Consider the following 23,818-nt stretch of genomic DNA (forward strand, 5'->3'; position numbering starts at 1 on the left):
AAAAGGTGAGAGTATCATGTGTATTATTGTAAAAGCTCTCAATTTTATTTTTAGTCATGAATTTTTTAAATTGCAATAATGAATTTCACATGTTTATCAGTAATTAGTGATTTGCAATAAAAATTGCACGCATTATAATCCAAATTAATAGGACAAAATATATAATCAACAATTGAAATCTTCCTTCTCCAAAGAACATGTATTTATATTGATAGATATCTAATGAAAGTTTCATTTGATAAAATATCTGATAATTTAATGTTAAATTTGAAATAACACAATTATAAAATGACTCATTAAAGCTACATGTATAAGACATTAAAATGACCATACGCCATATTGCTATTTGTTCCTTATTTCAGAATATGTCAAACCTTGACAAATAATTTGAATGACATCGCAAGAAAAATGATGTCATTACATTGCAAAGTGGGTCATTGTTTGACACAAAAAAAGTCACGCAAATAAGGAACAACTGTCACAGAAATCTAAATAGCTGGTGTATACATAAAAAGCAGATTTTAAAACTTCTGTGCAAGCTACAAATTTTCTGCCAAGGAAAATCTTTATTAAATTCCTTTTCCTCAATACATCCTATAATGGCGATATGTATGTATACCTAATGATCTCATTCATCAATATTTTTTGGGTCTGTATATAAATGTTTTGGTCTAGATCTTGATGGCAAAACTTAATTTTTAAAATAGCGTATATATATGATATAGTACCACTTCTATTACACTATTTTTCAGGAAAAATGTAGGATCACAATAATACAAATTTTATAAAGAAATAATTATGATACGACTAGTAAAACAAAAAAAAAACTTCTTTATTTATGAAGATATGAACCCCTTAATTGTGAGAACTTTTTCAGTTTACCAACAAGAACCAGACCCTTTGTAACCATCACCTTTAGTGGCAAATTATACATGTTATAATTATATATTGTGTATATTAATTGCATATTCTAAATTAGGTATAAATACTAAGCTAAGGTTGTAATAATCCCAGTGTATGTTTACATAACACGATTTTGACTTTTCTGTTTTAGATTTTGTAACTTAGCGGTTTATCTATTTTTAGGCTAAAAGTATGTGCGCCCTTTACATAATGTATTAAGACATGCCTGAAGTAGGTTATTCTAGGAAAACGTACCATGAGCATTTTAACTAATATCATTTACATTTTGTATGTTCATATAGCAATTTTGTCATTTGATATTATACAGATCTCAGATCTTCCATCAGAGAGTATTTTATATGTCGTCGTCGTAATTCGCATTCTTTGACGATACTGTATCTTTAATATACCCCAAAAAATGTATCGATGAGTATTTTGGAGATGGGGTGTGTATAACGTATTATAGTCCATTATGTGCGAGGAAAACATATTACAAATAGTTTAATTTTCAAATGTTACTGATTAGTTTGTTTATTGTAACTAGTTGATTATAACTTTTCTAATCAAATACAATAAAACCTTTATTTTATTGAAACTTTATTGTTTAGCAATTATTTCTGCAACACTGTAAAAATTAGTTATACATTTCAGTAAAAGACCAGTTGAGATTTACTGCACATGTTCAATTTTTGTTTTAACTTATTTTGTCTACATGAAAACACGTATTGGAAAAATGATGTTCTAATGTATTTTATTTTAAATAAACATATTCCAAAGTCAAGGTTCAGTCATAACAACCTGAAAATCCAATTGTGATTATTTTTTTTTTCATCTCGGCTGAAATGGTTGTAACATCGGGAGAAATTCGGACAAATGATTGAATGTTAATTTTCATGTTATTGTTTGGCCGCTCAACTTTCAGCAACTAGCTGGTCAATGCAAAGGACATGATTGTAAGCGCAATGAGGCCTGTATGCCACGGGAACCGGCCTACTATTGTGTTCCATTAGAAGCTGGTAAAACTGTCAATAATGTTGAAATAGATTTAAAAACATAAATCCAATACACATTAATTGGACTATTCACGCAATTGAAAAGGTGAAAAGTAAAATAATATATATACAGTAAGAAGTTGGGATGCTAATTTTTTTTTCAGTATTATATATCATGATGGGTGAAAAAATATCATAGACTTAATGATCTCATGTGCTCCAGAAGGGTAAATAGTTATCAAACGTACCAGGATTATAATTTAGTACGCCAGACGCGCGTTTCGTCTACATAAGACTCATTAGAGACGCTCATATCAAAATATTTATAAAGCCAAACAAGTACGAAGTTGAAGAGCCTTGAGGATCCAAAATTCCAAAAAGTTGTGCCAAATACGGCTAAGGTAATCCATTCCTGGGATAAGAACATCCTTAGTTTTTCGAAAAATTCAAAATTTGGAAACAGGAAATTTATAAAAATGACCACATAATTGATATTCATGTCAACACCGAAATGCTGACTACTGGGCTGGTGATACCATCGGGGACGAAACGTCCACCAGCAGTGGCATCGACCCAGTGGTGTAAATAGTTATCAAAGGTACCAGGTTTATAAGCAGAACGTACACATCGGCAGTATAAAATTACCGTATTTTACGATCTGAGGCATAAGATAAGCAAACAAGTTAAAGGTTTTGTATTTATTACAAATGTAGCAAACTTTACAAAAGATATATTACTTGTTGATTTCTGTACTACAGAAACTTAAAAGAAATTACAAAATGACATCATGATGTAAAGTTCACAATAATGTGTGTCCATAGGACACAATGCACCGGTATGCTCTTTAATCCAATCCAGTTTAATTCTGAAATTACACAACTTTTTCCTGAAGTCACAAACCAGTTGAAGCTAGCTGGGGCCCTGTTTAAACTATATTTTGTGCACACAAATATTTAAGGATACATGTTTAAACCATTGTGAACGCTTCAAACATTCAGAGCATTTTTATCGCTTTAATTTTCAAATAAAAAAATGGATCATAAGCTATCAAACTTTCAAAATATTCATATTCTTCCCTGGCTCATTACTGATGACCTTGGTATTTGCGACACTTGAAACAATCAGGACGTTGTCTATGTGACTTTTTTCCCCCGGATTGGACTAAATAGCTATAAACAGTGTGTATACACCGCCCGTAACTTTCAACTTACAAGACAGATAAACTTTATAACACGTCTAATCTATGATGCCGGTTGTCTTTAACGAACCTTCTAATGGTCAAAAGGAATGCTTAACAACATCTGATTCACTGAAATTAAAAATAGTATCAAAGTTTTCCGATGTTAAAAATTTTCCTTAGAAAACGCAAATGAAAATCTTTCAGCTGCTTCTTTTATTATCTTGCCCAACTGTGGTGCACCGCAAAAGAACACTTTTATCTTTCCTTTCTTCTCTCCTTCAAATGATTTGAACAGCTGAAAATAATAATAAATGTTATATTGGTTATCGTTATACGAAAAATTAAAACAAAAACAAATAAAAGAAGAAGGTGTCTGAGGACACGAACGCCCCGCTTAAAATGGACAGACAGACAGAGGGACGAAAGGACGGAAGGTCAAGGGTAACGCATACAAAGGGGGCATACATATTTTGTAAGTGCTTTCGTTTGGTGTTTTTTAACCCTTGATTTTGCAATTTGATTAGGGATTTTTTCGTTTTGCATTTTCCACGGAGTTCGGTATTTTTTGTATTTAACTTTATATCCTACGAATATAGGTTGTCTTTTGACTCTGGAGTTTTAAATTTGTCGACAGGTTCCAAATTATATTCGGAGGTAAATATTTTTTGTATTCGGTCAAGAAAGAGTAAATACAAAATATAAAACCAAGGTTAAAATCGGTGCATTATCGAAAAAAAATGTATTAAAAGTAAAATCACAAAAATACTGAACTCCGAGGAAAGTTTAAAACGTAAGTCCCTTAAGTTATCAAATGGCAAAATCAAAAGCTCAAACGAATGGATAACAACTGTCATATTCGTGGCTTGGTAGAGGCATTTTCTTATGTAGAAAATTGTGGATTGACACCTGGTATTATAGCTAGCTAACACCCTGTTTTAAAAGAAGGTTAGATTATATCAAAAATATAAAAGGCATGGGTTTTTTTAGGCTAGACCCTTTTTATATAATATTTACGTAATATTTACTATCTTATTGTAATTTTTTGTTGATAAAAAATATACTATTCGGTTTTATATTTTGTATTTGCTATTAAAAATTTTAAAATTAGAGCATATATATATATAAGCATGATAAGTTAGACGAAAAAGATAAAAACGAAAAAGCTAAATTTACAAAAAATCATTAAAACCTTATTTTTTAGCACTGCGTATATAACTTATCAAATAATACTTTCCGCTATTTAACCTAGTTAAAACCTGTTATAACAAAGTTAATCTCATTCATTTATCCTAGTATATAATTGTAAAAAAATAACTTTATTTATTTATTTAAACCATAAAATGCTGTCATTCCATTAAGAAATAGGTATAGTTTATATATAAAACTGGTATGGATTTTATAGAAACTCGGACCTAAAATTTCTAAATATATAATTAATAATAAAAAAAAAATAAAAAATCAGTTTATACACTTTTTTTTAATAAATAAAAATTTAATATATTGTCACAAATGTAAAAATTTTAAACTGCATTTATAGAAGATCTTTAAAAAAATTAGAATTACATTATGAATAAACCGCCCAAAATGGTATCGTAAGAGGACTTACAACCCAGTTTTAGTCATGCCACATAGTCAGAAAATTAAATAAAACTGACGTCAAACCATTCCTCCACTTCCCTATACGACAAAAAAAATAGAAAAAGAGTAAAATTGCATCCCAAATTGCATATTTATCTATTGATATTTATTTCTTTTTCGGTAAGCCTTTTAATTATTACCCTATATTTCGTTTAATTGACCCTGTAGCATGTCAATTCTTCATAAATTATAAAATGTGTACAAACCTGATTCCAGTCAGGACGTCCTGGTTGTGTTTTAGTTTTTAACCCCGTTATTAAATCCTTGTTTGATTTTTCATGCATGAGATCTAATGCAATTTGTAATCCTATGCCTTTCATGTCTGTCTTTTTCTGTGCTGCTGTCATAAACATATGCATGTCTATAATTTTACTATCATCTTCTTCTTCGTTATCAAGGGACTGTTCGATTTCTAGGTTTGTTAGAAGGCTTACGAACCATTCGAATGATTTCTGATCTCTGTTTATCCACACAAAATCAACCTGCAATTATTTAAAAAAAAAACAACATTCAAACTTTTTTTTTAATTCGAGAGTTTCTTAAACTTAAGATTTATTTGTTCCTGATCCAAAACATGTATATGAACGTCATGATCAGTAAACGTGCTTTTCTTTTTTATAATTAATCATATCGTTTGTTTCCAGTTTGAATTGTTATCAAGGGGCATTTGATAGCGTACGTCAAGGTTAGATTAACATGAAGTTCATACTTTCAAGGCTAACGGTGGAAGACTCATTGTTGCTAAAATTCTGGTCCTGTGGTAACATTCATGCATGTACCACATCACCTTGTTGATATATCTAACCAATAACTCAATGTTTTAATTTAAAATGAGAACTCAATACTACATTGTGCAGTGACAATCAAGAACGGTGGAAGAAATACTTTCCTAATTCTACGACCAGTTTTCTAGAACTAATCTTCTGCTCGAAGGAATACAACCGAAATGCACCGTCAGGGATTTTCAACAGTCTTACAGTGATATTATATTCCTCGATTTTATTCAGGTATTTGCTTTTGACAGACACCAGGAAATTCAATGTGAAAACTTACGTCTGGTACTTACCTTTCTTGTTTTCATTGCGGTATGAGCTATTGATCCGAACCAGGAATGTGAACATTTAGGACAGGTACGTTTGGATTCTTTATATCTGTACATTATACTTTGAAGAATGGACGCCATTGGGGTTACTCCTATTCCTGCTCCAACTAATATTGCATGCTCTGTTTGGAAAATTTCTCTAGTTGCTGTCCCATATGGTCCATCAATGTAACACTAAAATAACATAGGTTGAGTAAAAATATATTTAAAAACAAGAAAATCAGTTCACATCATACATTTTTAGAATGCCCTACTAGAATTATCCTATCGTAGGCAGAGATTAACAACAAATAACCTTTTATAACAGCTGATAAGGTTTGGGTTTTTCACATTTTTGAAGGCCGTTTGTTTTCCTATAATTGCATACATCCAGTTCATTTTGTCTCTTGATAATAGTTATCACATGGGCGATTATACCACATCTGCATTTTTTAAAATGATACGTTTTCCGTGTGTATTATACAATCCTATATCTGTAGAAACCTGACACTTCTTACCTTTCCAAAGAGCCTTAGTTTATCTATGGTTTTTTGGTGAGATTCCTGTTGAAGGCTTAATCTTTATTTTTCTTTACAAAGTTTTTAAAGTTGTATGGCTGTGTCAGTTGTTTTTCCAAGACTTAATAATTTGTGTGTTGCTCCATTTGCGTCTAGTATATATTAATAAAACCAAAACCTATTCACCAACTAAAAGGAAAGAAATGGGTAAAAATGATATTGGCTTCCCGTTTAGGTGTCGATTTGACCCTTTTGGTTGGGTTAGGAGTCGACCAGATGCTGGTTTTACCTTTTCTAGAGGTGCCGAACTAACAATGCCGAATGGATTTGACTTGAGTGTAATACGTACCTTTACTTTCACATGCTTGTTTTTCTTTTTTATTCTGTTTTGCTTCTCAACTTCTTTCTGCCAAATTATAAAGACATACTAATACATTGAATATTAATAAGCGTTAAAATATATAGGTCTAGCTTTTATGTCAATATATGATTCTTTATCATGCCTGTCAATTTAGAAAATCAATTTAGTTAATCAAATGACGACATTGAATAGAAGGATGATTTGTTTTGATTATTTTTTTTGCAAAACGTCCTGTGACAAATAGTTCATGACTAGTCCGAAATAAAATGATTTGATCAGAATTGGAAATTGAATGCGATGGCGAACGTTTTGAGAAACATTGGCTACAATTAGATATGTATGCTGTCGAGGTTCAGAGATTCTCTCTTATGGCACCAAGACTTAAGGTAGCACAATACAAAGATTTTTCATCCCCAATCAGACATCTTTAAACTGGTGTAATTCCACTCATCTTTCTTTAAATTTTATAAATGAGGTACCAAAAGAAAGAAGAAGGACCAATCTTTCAAATTGTGATAATTTCATTATGACATAATTATTACATCATCAATTGTTATGTAATTAGTTGCCATATTGTGATGTCTATATTTGAATGAATTTAGCTTCTTTGTTATTCATAGCATCCCAAAATATTTTATAAATTCGTGCACAGTATCACTAATGGCATCAGTTTTAAGTTGTCTGATTGGGAGTAACAAAATCTTTGTATTGTGCTACCTTAATGGAAACGTTTTAGACTAAAATCAAAATTAGAATATTGAACATTATTTATTTACAGGAGGTTTCTTATGTTTATAGGAAACGTCTTTGGTGCCACATCATTGTAGACCGAAAGAAAAAGGAGCATGCTATATAAGTCATTGTATTGCAGAAATAACCTAGGAAGTATCAGTGACAGTAAAGAAAACGAAACATTAATTTGTGAGAACAACTGAGTAGACTAAAATTAAAAAATTAAATTCAATGGCATTTTTCAGCGCGTCGTACATATAAAAATGAAAAATAATGTATTATAGGCATTTAGACACCGGTCAGATGATTGTCCAATGGCAAGTTGTACATGTATATTCATAACGAAAAATGGCCAGTAGATATTCATTCATTAAAAAAAATATGTGAAAGGGAATATATCTTCGTTTGTACTTATGACTTACCGTGTCGAAAGAGGGCTTAACGAGGCCCATTGATTTGCTTCTTTGACGACCTGGACAATAAAAATAAAAATCATTATAACATTCGTATACTTTCTTTGTTATCACTGACCATATTAATAATAATCACAATCAATGCTTATATTGATGGAATAGAAATTGGAAAATATATTTCAAAGATTAGAGAAAGGCTAAAATTGAACTAAAAAATAGCACAAAACTACAAATGTATTTATCATACTAAAAGGGTGATTAATCACTGAACACGCATTACGAAGTGATATACATGTACACATACGCATTTTTACTTTTCTTCAAGTGACAAGACTATACACATTACATTTCAGAACTTGAATACACTTAAGAAGTCAAATCTTAAAATCGGAAAGTACAATTGAAAATCTATCTTGATTATTATATATGAGAGCCCTCATGGGGTTTTTGATAATGTGATTACTTGGCCGTTTTTTTAATGATTATTTGATTATTAAGCCAAATATTTCATGATTATTTGATTACCTAGGACTGTATTTTTAGTTTATGACTATTTGATTACTAAAGATAAGCAAATATTTAATGATTATGTGATTATATTGGCAAAAAAATGGTGATTATGTGATTACTAGGACCCCCCCATGAGGGGCCTCATATATTAACATAACGAACTTGAGACAAAAATAATAATCTTGAATAAATAGATAATATTAAGACACACTGCAAAGATATACATTTAGTAAGCTTAATAAAAACATCTCTCAAACAATATTCAACTAATAGAAACTCGTTTAATCTTTCGAGTACAGACCACGTGCAAAGATAACGTGATATTCAGGAAACGCTATCCAACACGGTACTTTCTGTTGCACCTTACTAAAAAAGCAATATGATTAAAATTGGATCCTAATTAAGTCCACACTCGCTGACAAGGATCACGTGACAAGGATCTACGTTCTGTTTAACACCCTTTCGGATACTCAAGTGTTGTCGTAATGATACAAACCTTCAAAAATTAGAGACATAATTTTCATTGGTTGATATAAAATGTATCAGAACAGAAAGTAGGATGGAGTGTTGTAAGATCCTTGAAAGCGAGTCATGCACACGATCTTTTGTTAATCATGATCTGTATCTGAATCACTGGTCTGTATTTTAATGATGGTCTGTATCTGAATCATGGTCTGTATTTTAATGATGATCTGTATCTTAATCATGATCTTCGCATAAATCTGTATTTTAATCATGACCTGTATTTTAATCATTTCGACTAGTATATTTACTGTTGATTAATTCTATATTTGTTAGGGTACTTATAATGTTATGATGTTGACCATGCATTAGTCATGTTAGTTGTATTCGCTCGAAAAACATATTATATCAAGTTTATATTTTCAATACAAGTTTAAGCAAATGTAATAAAAGCATACAAGAAAGGACAATAAGCACTCTATCTTGTAAAGTTATAGGTGTCAGACCACCAATTACTCCCTCCAATTAAGAATGTAAAAGTAGTCCTACTTTGACACAAAATAGTGCTTTTGATGTCATTGTTTACTTTATAAACTAACCAACAAATTGTTATGGGTGCCACTGTGACCTGGAGATGACTGACTTGTTGAATCATATTTCAAAGGGTTTAGTAAACTATTATTCTACAAAATAAACTCAAAAGGGATACTCTATTAGAGTGAATCGTGTGTTCACTTGAAGAGAAGTGAAAACTTCATTCTGGAAATTTTGAAATGAAATGAATTTATATACAAGAGTCCATGTTTGTCCCATAACCTCGTATCTATTTATTTAATTTCCTTGTTCATTGAGATAATTCGTTTTACCTGCACATTAAAAAGACAAGACGTTATTATGACAATACTTTTCTGTTAAGATACATACATAGAAGTTAAAAGTAATAGTGAGTTTATATACTAGTAGAAATAACAGCTGTGGTGGTTCCTTGTCTTCTATCTGTTTGACTTTGATTCAGATACCCGTACGTTGCAAGGGAGAGAACTCCCCGCAAGTTGCAAGGGTGAAACTTAACTTAATATACTACATGCAATGATATATAAATCTACGGGAGCAAGAAACATGAAACGAATATTTTTGTTAGGGCAAACATTAATAGTGGTTGCTTTATTTAGGATGAAAACTAGCATAATAAACTGCATGCAATGGTACATTGTACTTAAATATTTGGAAGCAAAAAACATAAAACGAATATACTTGTTAGGGCAAACATTAATAGTGGTTGCTTTATTTAGGATGAAAACTAGCATAATAAACTGCATGCAATGGTACTTAAATATTTGGAAGCAAGAAACATAAAACGAATATGTGTGTTAGGGCAAGCATAAATATTGCGGGTTGCTTTATTCAGACAAAGCAAGCATTGACCGTTTCAGAACATAAAGGTTTATGGGAAAATTTATTGTTCATACCCCAAAATCAAATAACGTCATTTGATTGGTTGAATTTCCATAGTTTATAAAAACAAATTTAACCAATCACGACTATTTGAAAATATTTCCGGTATAACCCAGTATGCATTAAGTTCTGAAACGGATAATTACTGATCAAGCATTCTATTGTAAAAATATTCTTACCAAACTGCATGGCATTTAATACCTCTAGTAGAAAATATGTTTCATGCATAAAATTTGTAAATGCATAAAAAGTAAAACATGCTTTCATTTGTTAACTATAGTGAAGTATAAAGTAAAAGGAACATTTTTAAAACAAAATTTCAAGAAAGGACTCTTAGATTCATTTATGAAGATTACAACAGTTCTCATGAGAACCCGATAGAAAAGTCTTAATTACCGTCTTTGAAAATTATGAGAATAATTTGTTAATCTCATTGCAACGTTTTAAATAATTATAAATAAAAATTCAATTTATTTACATAATGTAATTGATATTTAAATTTAGGACTATCTTTGTTTTACATTACAGGTTGCAACATTACTCCGAAAAGCCAAAACAACGTTGTTTCTTTAATTAGTGCACATAATATTGAATAACCTGCCAAATCACCGTACATGGAACCATCTTTGAACCATTTAAAACACTTCTACCTTCTTTTCAAATTAACAGGTCATGCTGGTGATGTTCATGTATATATATATATAGTGCTTTAAAAAAAAATGAAAAGTTTTTGCATGCCTTTTTTCGGATCTATGAGTGTTGCATACGTCGGCAGTGTGATGTTTTGCGGACTTATCGTTGTTATTTGTTTTTAGCAATAACGATATCGATAACAGATTACTAAGACTTTTGCATTTTGAATGCCCCTTTTGGTATCTTTTACGAGGTACCTTCAATTTGAAATATTTTGCTACAGAGAAATGAATCTCATTATCACAACTTGCACTGTAGCGAAAAGTGTAAAGCATAAAGCAATGATTAATTTCTGTGTCATTTGGTCTCCTGTGAAGAGTTGTCTCATGGGCTCTCATACCATATCTTATTTTGTATACTTATATTCATATACAATGCGCAGTTACGGTCTTATATATTTTCAACACCAAACCGTTATTCAGTTATTCATAAATTATGGATAAAAGTAGTTTTCCGATGATCAATTCTAATATTTTATTAACAGAAAATAATAAGGATAAAAAATTTGGGAATCGCATGAATTCAAAATAGAAGGATATAAATCGGTGTATCTCCTGCAATGCATTCATCACACGTCACGTTATTATGCATGTTCCAGACCATACGAGTACTTGGACCGTACGCGTACGGTCCGGACCGTATACGTATACTCGTACGGTCCGACCATACGCGTCGGTACGGTCGGACCGTATGAGTATACGCGTACGGTCCAGCTGACCATACATGTTTTGGGATCATATGGGTTAAATGTTAACAAACATTTATCAAAATCTTTATTTTTAGTTATACAAATTGTTATTATTACAATTAGATGGATAAAGTGAATAAGCGAACAATTAACATTAAATATTAAATTTTGTTTAATTTTATATCCGTAAATTCTATATTGTTACTCTGTCCCAAGATGACACTTGCTTCCACAAGGAACGTCATATATTTTTAACATTAACATGTTTTGTTCATCATGTTCCTTTGCATATGCATTTTTTGTAAAGTTCATAAATATTCTAAAACAATTGTCCTCCCACATTATGTTTACTTCCGATAACTTCAATGTCAATGAGCATACTGGGCTGTAATTAATGAATTAATGACATGCTAAGTACAGGAGATTAACATATTAAATAAGCCTGATTTTTTACAAATAGTTAAAATATCAAACTTTTATTTCAATAACTATTCAACTTTTTATGTTAATTTGAGATAAAAGTTATGTTGATCTGTTATATACATTTGTATCTAATGAACTTGACCAAATTCTTAATATTAGTCAGACCGTACGCGTACGGTCCGACCGTATGCGTATATTGAAAAAGTACGCATACGGTCCAGACCGCACGCGTACGGTCCAAATACTCATACGGTCTGGAACATACACTCAAGTAAAATGTCACAATCGTGTATAAGACATTATCGAAAGATTTACTATTGTGACAACTATTTTATTATCTAAAGATTTAAAAATGGGAAAAAATGGCGCTGGTCAGTTTAGACATAGACAGTTATACATAGTGTTGGTCAACAAATCACATGACAATGACAATTAAATAATTTATATTTCAGATATTATTCTTATAACAGCAATTTGCAGGTTTGGTATTCGTTTGTTCAACCGTCGAATGTGGTGGTTATCTCCAGGTGGCATTTTTTCTACCTATAACTACTAGTGTAAGTGATAAATTTGTCCTGGTAAAATATGTCTGGGCGGACAAACATTACTAGTATAAAAAGTCCATGGTAACAGAATTTACTAGTACATGTATATTTAGTCCTATGTTAGTAATATATGTCCCCAGACTAATTTTCCTAGGAAATCATGTCCTTTAAAATCATATAATAAATTCAATTACATTTAAACCATGGAAATTTAAATGTTTTGTTTTAGTATGTTTAAGAGTTGCATAGTTATATTTTTGATATCATTCATGTCCCCAGACTAATTTTCCTAGGAAATCATGTCCATGTCATTAATAGTCCTAAGTTAAAATGTCCATGTCCTTAATTTTAAAGGTGAATATGAATGTAATATGTTTTAATTTTGCTAAAGACAAAACGAAAAAGTTGTGTATCAATCTGTTAAATAAAATTTGTCTCCAGACTAATTGTCCTAGGAAATCATGTCCATGTCATTAATAGTTCTAGGTTAAAATGTCCATGTCCTTAATTTTAAAGGTGAATATAAATGTAATATGTTTTAATATTGTTAAAGAGTTGTGTATCAATTTTTTGAATAAAATTTATGTCCCCAGACTAATTTTCCTAGGAAATCATGTCTATGTCATTAGTATCAGAGTTTGTGAAAAGTGGTGGTCCTCAGAATTTAACCACCAAAATGTTGCATAGGACTGATGCAATTTTAGCATTTTTCAATAGAGTTAAATAAATAGTGAGGACCAAGAGATTTTCTTCAAGGACCACCAGGGAAAAAAAGATTTCGTGAACTCTGTAGTATTCCTAGGTAAACATGTCCATATCTTTTATTATAAAAAGGAAATTGTATAAGCAATGGGAACTCAATATTCATGTTTTAATTAGGTTATAAGGGAAATGTCCTTTATTTTAATTGGAAAAAAATAAGGAAATTTTTCAATCTTATCTAACATTTTTGTCATCTATTTTAAAATAAATATATTTTATGATATAATAAAACTATAAGAAAAACAAGTCTTGGGACAATTATTCCTAGGAAAACAAGTGCCAGACATAATTTACTAGCTATGGACTTATTTTCCTAGGAACATTTGTCCTAGGACTTATATTCCTAGTAAAATCATGGACATGGACTTGATTAACTAGGGAAAAAAAGTCGGGAGGACACATTTTACTACCGGACCAAATTTACTGTTACACTAGCAGCTACGACATAAATGATAGCGCTTTAAGGTGGTACCTAACACTACAGGGAGATAACTCTGTAAATTCAGCTAAACGTTTTAATTACGTTGTGTTGTAAACAGAATATTGGTGTTTGTCAAATTGCTATATAATTACCAGTGTAATTTATATTTTTGTTAAAGTGTCAAAGTAAATACTTTGACAAAATTTTATGAAAATTAAACGAGCCAAATTAATTTTAGTGAAAGTGTTGAACACAAGCAAATCAATCAATAGTTGTTTTGTTATGTTTCATACCAATTGTTGATTTTCTCCTTGAACCTACAGCAGACTTTCGTCGTCTTTCAATGTCATCCATTGGACAATGGTCATCTTCTATGTCCTCGGTTTCTGCGGGGTCGTACTTCTCAAAGTGCTCGTATAATTTCTTTGTCCAGTGACCAGCTGATCTTACATGTAGCCATAACCTTCCTGTTAAAATATACAACAAAAAAACTGTAGTAAAACACCTTACTGAATTGGCCGTTTCAGAATCTAAAGCATCATGGGTAATTTCATTGTTCGTACCCCAAAGTGAAAATAACGTTACGTCATTGGTTGAATTTCCATTGTTTATAACGTTTTAAACCAATCAAAACGCTTTGGTGTACGCTTTTGAAAATATTACCCAGGATGCATTAGATTCTGAAACGGCAAATTCATACAGGCATTTGTGATCAGTTTTACATACTGTAAATCAATTAGTTGTTGCAAGCGTTTCATTTTCCCGACTTTCGCTAGCACAAAATAACGCAAATAAAACGTCACGACAACGAAATAGTTTTCCTATATGTTTAACTTCATTAAATATATTTGAAAATCGCGAATGAAAATCGCCGTAAAATGGACTAAAGGCGAAATAAAGTATAAACAAAAATAAGTTGGTTTACAGTATTGCATACCAATATTAGATATTATGCCATTTTAATTTCCTATACCGGTATTATTATTTTTTTCAATTATGGCTGCTGAAAGTCTTGTGGCAGTTATCAATCGTAGGCAGACATATCACTTTAATCGAACGCATTATTCCGGGTCCGACCAGACCAGTTTGTTCTCTAATTTCTTCAATGAGCGTGCATTGTGAAGCACTCCAATTCAAAAGTTTTATTGATCGGGAGTCGAACCCATTACCGCCCGAACTCGGGTCGGCAATTCTCCAACACAACTAACAACGTAGTTCTCACTGACGTCATACGAATTTAAGGGTACAGTACATCTAAGGATGTTTATTCTTTAAATATCAGCTTAACGTTTTAATCATGTTCTTTTAGTACAGAGAGATAAGCTTCGCTATGATCACTTATTGGTGGGGTTCGTTTTTTTATTTTTTGTTTTTCTAGGTTGTGTCATGTGTTCGATTGTTTGTCTCCTTGTCTTTTTCATTTTAGCCATAGCGTTGTCAGTTTTTTGTCGATTTATGAGTTTGACTGTCCCTCTGGTATCTTTCGTCCCTCTTTTAGTGCTTTTCAAAATACTATTTATCTATCGAAACAGTTCCTGTAAACGGTGTGGTTCAAATTGTTTGAAATTTTATACTTTAGTCAAAGGTCAAAGTAAATATTTTGTCAAATTTGATAGAAATTAAACAAAACAAATCTGTTAGCGAAAGTGTTGGGTATCCCCATAGGCATTAAGCATTTATGTAATGACTCGACAACAGCGAAACTGATCCCTCCACATTCTTTATTTCATTTAAATACGTACCGTCCATCTCAGGTGCACTACTTATTGTAAATGGGTGCCATTCGTGTTCAGCAATTGCAGGAATTTGTATATTCAAGTAATCCCCAGCCTTGTATGAGAAATTGTCAGGTCTTGTTATTTCTAAATGTGTGACCTAGGAAGGAATAAAAGAGTAGATCGTAAATGAGAATTTTATGTTTGTCTTATGACATTTTAGTGGGGAAAAGTTAAAGCAACGAGTTTGTATATACATCTATTACAATTGGTGTTAATATATTTAAGCCTAAGGGATCTTACAAAAAATAGCTATCAAATGGGCATTGTGCATGACCATTTTCATAACTTTTTTCGTTGTAGCTCTCAAAAATTACATTTACAACATCAAAAAGTTAACCCAGTTACATGTACATATCTGCAACTCTTTAACCTACGGAGCTAAAAATATACGTTAATTTATCCAATAATGATAATATAAAAAGACCCGTCTTAATCTTATTGTTTAGCAAGAGTATGGATAAATATATAAAGAAAGCACTTGAAGATGAAAGTGCAGTTTGTTGAAATAATTATAATTTTGTGAAAACAAATGCGCTAAAAATGGCGTTGACAGAAAACTACATACAGGAACAATATGAAATTGCAGTTGTGTGTTCGCCACCTTTAATAAAAATTAAACATAAAAATAATGATTAAAATTAAATGAATTGTTTATTTGCATTATATAGAAAAGAGGTAACTGTTCGCTTCACAAGGTAAATTTAGTTTGCGACAGTAAAATATACCGATGGACGTTTACAAAGCTTTAAACTTACCCCAGATGGCAATAATGTTATTTCTTCAATATAAGTATTTCCATATCGCGCTCTCTTTATAAATTTTGATCTTGAAAGCTTTTCCAAGATGAACAGAAGCCCAGGAGCTACAAACCATTTCCAAAAGTTTGAACCATGGATGATAACAAGAATCCAGAATGGTACATACAACATATGTGTCCAATAGAACACCTACAAGAGAAAAATAACATTGTGTATATAAGAAACATAAAATTATGTGTATAATGTATAACAATTATGTGTGTCAAATTTAAACATTTAATACGGAACATATGTATATTTCGAGCATAACAGCTACAAATAGAACTTGTAATACATGTGTTATAAGTAAAAACTGCGGTATGGGCATTGCTCATTGTTGAAGACCGTACGGTTACCTACAGTTGTTGATTTCTGTGTCATTTTGGTTTCTTGTGGAGAGTTTCTCATTAGCAATCATACCACATCTTCTTTTTTTATATACATCCCTTGGCATAGGACTTACTGGTGAACGGGAGATGTCAAGGTGACCATATAGATTAAGTATATGCATGGTTTTTTTTTCTTCCTTTAAGTGTTTAATTGGCATACGTTCCTTTATATAAATTGGATGAAATCTTCGAAAACATAATGTTGTTTTTTTTCTTCTTAAAGCTGATTAATACTATACTACACATTTGACGGTTGAAATTTATAGACTTATTTTATTTTCAAATTATATTTGACTTTACCTCATGCATATGTGCATACATTGTACATACCTGGAAGTGTCCACTCCTCCGGACAAATGGCATAGAACAGATGACCATTATGACCACTATAATATCTAATCCCCATCCAGTCAGAATAGCTGTGTCGTAAACCCAACCAAAGCCCGCCTTGGTAGTAAATAAAATCTCCCAAAGTTTCAGATCGTCTCTGGATTTATCGAGTAAAACTATGAAAAAGACGAACATTTCATATAAAAAAGTATTATCTACACACTCGACAACTATTTAGAAATTTAATTTCTGAGCTACAAATGTATCTGTCTGTTATCTTTTTTCTATTTCTTTAATTTTGAAATATAATTTGTAACGTAAAATTATTTTTTTCTATTTTTTTATTTTAAAGGAGGATGTGTCTTTCTTCATCATTTTTTTTTTAGAACATTATATGCGAATAAATGAGACACAAATATAAAATTGATTATATATATGAAACACACCAATTCGCTATTTTGAACATTATGACCTTAGATAATGAAATGGTTTCATTTCTACGTATAAACATCGTTTTTCATTTTTGCAATCTTTTCTTTTCTCGTACTATCTTGAAAAAAAATAATTAATACATTAGTCGTTTCTTGCTCTAAAAGGTATACACAGGACTGATCAATGAGCTTATATCATCAGTGATTGAATAACGCCATTGGCAGGTATTTCGAGAAGAGAAGAAATTTAAAACAACAATGTGTCCATAGACATGGATGCCCCAATCGCACTATCATTCCATATGTTCATTGGACCCTGAAATGGGGCTCAGAACTCTAATTTGGCATTAAAAATCAAAAGATCATATCATATGGAACATTTGTATTAAGTTTAAAGTTGTGTGGACTTCAACTTCATCAAAAACTACTTTGACCAAAAACTTTATCGTGATGCGGGACAGACGAACGAAATAATGAACGAACTAACGAACGAATTGACGGACGGACGGACGGACAGACAGACCGAAAAACATAATGCCCCTAGGTGGCGCATAAAACAGAACAATACTTACTTGCATTCCCCAAATGAGCGATTGTATGAACAGCGCTGTAAAACGCTATCATGATTCCGACCATTTTGTGAAATAAAATATGTTGATCGATCGGCAGCAAATTGCCTATTTTTGTCATGCGCAGATACGTCAATGATTTACGCAGCATAAGAACGAGTATAAACATACAGTTGAAATTTAAATTCATTCCACAAACTCTGGCAGCAATGATAAATCCATTCGATGTTCGATAGTTCCAACCAGCATAAATTCCAAATCCAATGTTTGCCAAAACATACCACAAAAAGAACAAAACTTTTCGTACATTATTCAGAATATATCTTTTTGTGAAATATCTTGAGAAGCCATCTTTCTGTTTCTTCTTGACTGGCGGCTTCATCCATTGGGCGGCACTGTTAAAATAAACGTTGGTAATCAGAAAGATAGTCTTTTGTTTATAATAGGTTACAACACTCTTCTATGTTCATTTGTTAATTTTCAAGCAGTTTTTTGGAGGAGTTTCTAAATTTCATTGAAATTACTCCATAGATCATATAATAGAATGCACTCGTCTTACCCTTGTCATTGTGTTTATGATTTACTCTCGATTTTATTGATTTGTTTAGTTCTAACCGGTTTCATTTGTGTTTTTTTTTTTTTTTATTGGCAAACAATCATTCTACATAAAACAGATCGCGTTAACCTTGCTACTTTCGACAGATACATTTGTACTTGTATTTCGCCGTGGTTTAGCCTTTTTATGCTGAGGCGACGTACATGTAAGACAAAATTCAATCAATTAATAGATAAATACTAGATTGAGGCTCGAACACCTATTATAAAAGTTATGTGTGAGTTTAGAATATAGTCTCGCAAGTAAAATGTATTTGCGACCCAAACATAAAAAGTATAAGAAATATCATCGAAAGTTTACTATAAAATTGTGTTCAATATGGTTACATTTAGCTAGAACTAGAATTTAATACACTCTTTGTGTATATGATTTAAAGTTAAGATTCAAGCAAAGTTTCTATTGTTTCAATTGTCCTATTTTAACGTTCGGGGGTTATTTCGTGAGGGGGAATAGGACCTTTATCGGGACTCCGGGATCGGGTGTTTTTAAGCTCGGGATTTCGGGATTGACCCTTTCGGGATCCGGGAATCCTTTTTTTCGGATTTCGGGATGTCGGGATTTGCTTTATTTAAATTTGGGACCTCGGAATTGTGTTTTTTCAAGTCCGGGATTTCGGGATCAAGACCCCTCCTATCCCCCCTCTTTCGTGCACTTGTTTTCTCGTGATCTATTATTACCACTATTTGTTAATCCGTGGCCTTTTTAATAACGTATCAGACAGTATGGGTTTTATTTATTGTTGAAGAAAATATGGTGATCTAAAGATGTTTTATACATCATATTCGTTAGTTCACTGGTCGGCGTGTCCAGATGACAATCATACAACTCCTGATTATTTATTTGTAGAAAGGTACAATGTATGTTAAACTGAATAAATCTGTAAGAAAAACAAAAATCAATGGTATTTTTCACTCAGTGTAAAATTTTGGTTTCATTCACATACGGACTTTTCGGAAAAATGCTATACCTGATTGACAAATTTTCAATAACACCCGGATGTTTCTCTAGTTCCGCTTTTAGTTCGTCAAATGATATTTCCCCACTTCCGTCTTCATCAGCTGATTCAAACAACAAAGCAGTCAGACTGTCTAAATCATCCTCACTCAGCTGTAGGGAACTTTCCTCCATGCACGATCTTAGGACTGTCTTCAACTCATCGATATCAATAGTACCACTTTCTTTTAAGAAAATATTAAAATGTTTAGATAATGCTTCAAAAAAAAAAAAAAAAAAAGGTACTACGAATTGTGTATAAGTTTCATAACATGTGGTTGAGGCAAACTAAATTTGGCGAACACAGACTTTGTTGGGCGTACGGACGGACAAGGGCAACATTCCATGTTTCCTCTGCCGCGACCGAGCATGACAATTACTGTTACTGGTACGAAAGAAATTTCAAATATTTCAGTGTAAGATGTGACCAATATTTCTTTCTCCCAACTGGTGATGGTAATAATATACGGCTTTTTAATATACAGCGGCGAATCAAATGCATATTCAGGACGCAAACATGTTAATGTTATACGAATATTAACCCTACGTTGTTCTAGACCAACACATTGAGTCGGAGTTTTTAACTTGCTAGTTCAAAAGGAAACAGTATAAAGGAAGACATAACATCCCCACCAGACACATGTTAACCAATCTATGCTCTCATTTCATTATATAACTGGCATATGGTGTTCAGAACACATATCAATTACAGTATAAAATCTTTATCTTGACCCGGAGGATATTCGAACCCTTGACTTCCCGCACTCGAGGCGAACACGCTACGAAAAGACCCCCCCCCCCGCGGAAATATCATATATTGGTATAACATCTGATTATTTTGAGTTTACTAATAGAATAGTAGCAAGTTTATTGCCGTATTTAATTATACATTTCATGATGCAGAGCAGGAATGGTTCTGCTTATAAAACTATACGTACTTGTGTAGCAACCGTATGTGCTTTTGCTCATTGTTGAAGTTCGTGTGATGACTTATAGTTGTCAACTTCCTTCTTTGTCGTTTGATCTCTGGTTGAGAGTTGTGTCATGCATTTATACAAAACCTTCTTTTACTTATTTATAATGTAATCAATTGCTGCGTAGCAAGTGCATTTTGAACATGAAATCATTCACGATGTTTCTTTTTAAAAATATTAAAAGTATGCATATACAACATGCATTTCGGGGCCTTTTATAGCTGACTATGCGGTATGTGCCTAACTCATCGATAAAGGCCGAACGGTGACCTATAGAAGTAAACATATGTGTCATTTTTTTTCTTTTTTGGAGAGTTGACTCATTGGCAATCATACCACATCTTCTTTTTTATATTCATTTAGGACATGGTTTATGTCATAAATAAGAAAATAAAATTATTAGTTTATTTAGTAAACTACCATTTGCATCATATACATCAAAGAGGAATTTGAGTTTTTCTGCCGGCGTCCCCTTGGTCAGTTTACGGAGACCAACCATGAGTTCGTCACATTCTATAGAACCACTTTTGTCGCTGTCGAACAAGGTAAAGAAACGTTCAGCAAAAAAGGACTGAAAGAAAATATGAATAATGTTAAATAATACGCATGTTTTGTTTTAAAAACATATTTTATTGTATTTTTTTTAATTTAACTTTGTCTAGACTTTAGATGGGACAATTGATATCTTGAATTGAATAAATCAACGTCCAGTCCAGTGGCAAATATTTCATGAATGTTTAAGTATGATACCATTAATTGAACTGATTTAGTCTATTAAACTTCAAGTGGCTCATATTAAATGCATGTAAGACGTTTGAAACATTGAATTAAATTCATGTTGTGTGTTTTACGTCCAGTGGCAAATATTTCATGAATATTTAAGTATGTTTGTAATCTATAATTGAATTAATGTTGTCTGCTTAAAGTCAAGATGCAAATATCTCATAGATATAGGAAGATGTGGTGTGAGTGCCAATGAAAAAACTCTCCATCCAAATAACAATTTAAAAAAGTAAACCATTATAGGTCAATGTACGGTCTTCAACACTGAGCCTTCACACCGAACAACAAGCTATAAAGGACCCCAACATTACTAGTGTAAAACCATTCAAACGGGAAAACCAACGGTCTAATCTTTATAAAAAATTGAGAAACGAGAAACATGTATAAATTACATAAACAAACGACAACTACTGTACATCAGATTCATGACTTAGGCAGGTGCAAACATTTGCAGCTGGATTAAACGTTTTTATGGTACCAAACCTTCTCCCTTTTTCTGAAACAATAGCATAACATCACAACATAGAAAAACACACGATAAAATATCAATTGGCAGGCTTAACTCAATCAAAAAACGTAAATTAATACACTATGAACGAATAAATTTGATCTGCGATATCTGAATGCAAATGCACAGTTAATAAAATATTAGGGACAAACATTCAAGGCCAAAAATCAAACAAACAAGTCCAAATAAAGCCATGGCAAGACACCACTGCGAAATATTTAACCCTTCGAAAATTATCACTTTTGAAAAAAAACGGTTTTAATAATACAGGTAAATCTTGAAATTTATACAAATGTAGTAAGTGAAAATTAGAAGATATTCCAAATAATCAAAGCTGTTATATAGACAAGATCCACATTAATATAAAATAACAAAAAAGCATTATAAACAGTATCAACAGGTCGAATTAACAAGAAAATACGATTTGAGAGTACTCGCAGTTACTGACAGCTAGTTAAAAGCCAAAAACAATTAATAATAAAAAATCATGCAACAGAGACTAAAATCAACTAAAACACATCCCAGGGATTTAGTATTTTAACGTCATGAACAGTCAGAGAAGACATGACTTGTGCAATGCCTAAAATAAATGTATCGACAGGTAGTAAGATAGTGAGAAGCGACTTCTATAGAGATACAAATTAACGTGTCTGTGTCTCTATACATCCCGCCTCAAAAGAAGAAACAATTTAGTTATGTTTTAATTTGCTAATGACAAAATCGATAATAGTGCCAATGTAAACTATATTCAGAGATCTAATTACAATATAGGTACGATAACCCTTACTTATAAGTTTGTTTAAAGGTTCGATAAGTTTACACGGATCACATATTGCATGTTAAGGACGACTGATACTTTGAATTGATTTCATGGTGTCTGCTTTACGTCTTGTGCCCAATATTTCAGGATGATTTGATACCTTTCAAAAGAACGGTATACATGTATCTTGTATATAATTGTCTGTTGTTAAGAATTATGCTAAAAGACAATGGAATTGCCGAATGTGTCAAAGAGACAACAACCCGATAACCCGATCATAAAGTAAAAAAATCAGCCAAATTCTACCAATGGGTCTTCAACCCCAACGAGAAACTTCAAATTCAATCTTTGATTCAGAGTGACTTTAGACTTTCAATTTACCCTTTTCACCCCCAATGCATTTTTGAACTCTTCCAAACTTATCTCTCCATCTTCCCCTGCAATCTTTTTGAACTGTACTTCCATCCATGCCAACCATTTAACCTCTTCATCTCTATTTAAAAAAAACATACAATCATTGTAATATCAAAACACAGATCATTTAAAAATACTATAATTGTTGAGAATAATTGAAACGTGTTAATGGCAGATAGCTATCTATTACATGTGTAACATGAAACAGTACATGTTTAACGTTCCAGAGTATCTGTGACCGCTCCCAGCTTTTGTTGTGGTTTGTGTTGCTCGGTCTTTTGTTATCTAAATACAGTACTGTGAACTTGTTCGTAGTCTTTCGTGTTTTTTTTTCTACAGCGTTGTCATTTTTCTTTAACTTAATTGTGTTTTGTATTTTCTCTTGCGTCTTTTACCTCTTTGTTATAGAAATCCAGAAACGACCCATTCCGGCTAAAAAATGCCTTGGTAAAAGAATATACTTAAAAAGTTCATTAACATGTCTCAGCCGGGGATCTCTTACCATTAACTAATTTATCAGATCTTGCATAATGTTTTTGTTATTAAGTCCGTCGCAGTGTATTTTGTATACAATTCGCCGTTTCAGAATCTAATGCATCCTGGGTAATATTTTCAAAAGCGTACACCAAAGCGTTTTGATTGGTTTAAAACGTCCTAAACAATCGAGATTCAACCAATGACGTAACGTTATTTTCACTT

The 23,818-nt window shown here is 32.0% G+C and overlaps 1 protein-coding gene across 1 annotated transcript in view; it reads right to left on the minus strand.

Moving 5' to 3' along the window:
• Positions 1-2,578: 2,578 nt before the first annotated feature.
• LOC143052165 (NADPH oxidase 5-like) overlaps positions 2,579-23,818 on the minus strand; it is a 59,014-nt gene continuing 37,774 nt past the window's right edge. Inside the window, exons 4-17 of the mRNA XM_076225122.1 lie at positions 23,087-23,198; positions 21,075-21,225; positions 19,655-19,865; positions 18,075-18,466; positions 17,072-17,247; positions 16,311-16,502; positions 15,520-15,652; positions 14,071-14,244; positions 10,425-10,448; positions 7,828-7,877; positions 6,662-6,718; positions 5,780-5,989; positions 4,920-5,195; positions 2,579-3,370 (exon numbers count right to left, since the gene is read on the minus strand). Coding sequence (XP_076081237.1) covers positions 3,239-3,370; positions 4,920-5,195; positions 5,780-5,989; positions 6,662-6,718; positions 7,828-7,877; positions 10,425-10,448; positions 14,071-14,244; positions 15,520-15,652; positions 16,311-16,502; positions 17,072-17,247; positions 18,075-18,466; positions 19,655-19,865; positions 21,075-21,225; positions 23,087-23,198 — 2,290 coding nt within the window. The 3' untranslated portion in view covers positions 2,579-3,238. The remainder of the gene's footprint in view (positions 3,371-4,919; positions 5,196-5,779; positions 5,990-6,661; positions 6,719-7,827; positions 7,878-10,424; positions 10,449-14,070; positions 14,245-15,519; positions 15,653-16,310; positions 16,503-17,071; positions 17,248-18,074; positions 18,467-19,654; positions 19,866-21,074; positions 21,226-23,086; positions 23,199-23,818) is intronic.

Source organism: Mytilus galloprovincialis, chromosome 11 (genome assembly GCF_965363235.1).
Source record: "Mytilus galloprovincialis chromosome 11, xbMytGall1.hap1.1, whole genome shotgun sequence".
In the NCBI taxonomy this organism is placed as follows: Eukaryota; Metazoa; Mollusca; class Bivalvia; order Mytilida; family Mytilidae; genus Mytilus; species Mytilus galloprovincialis.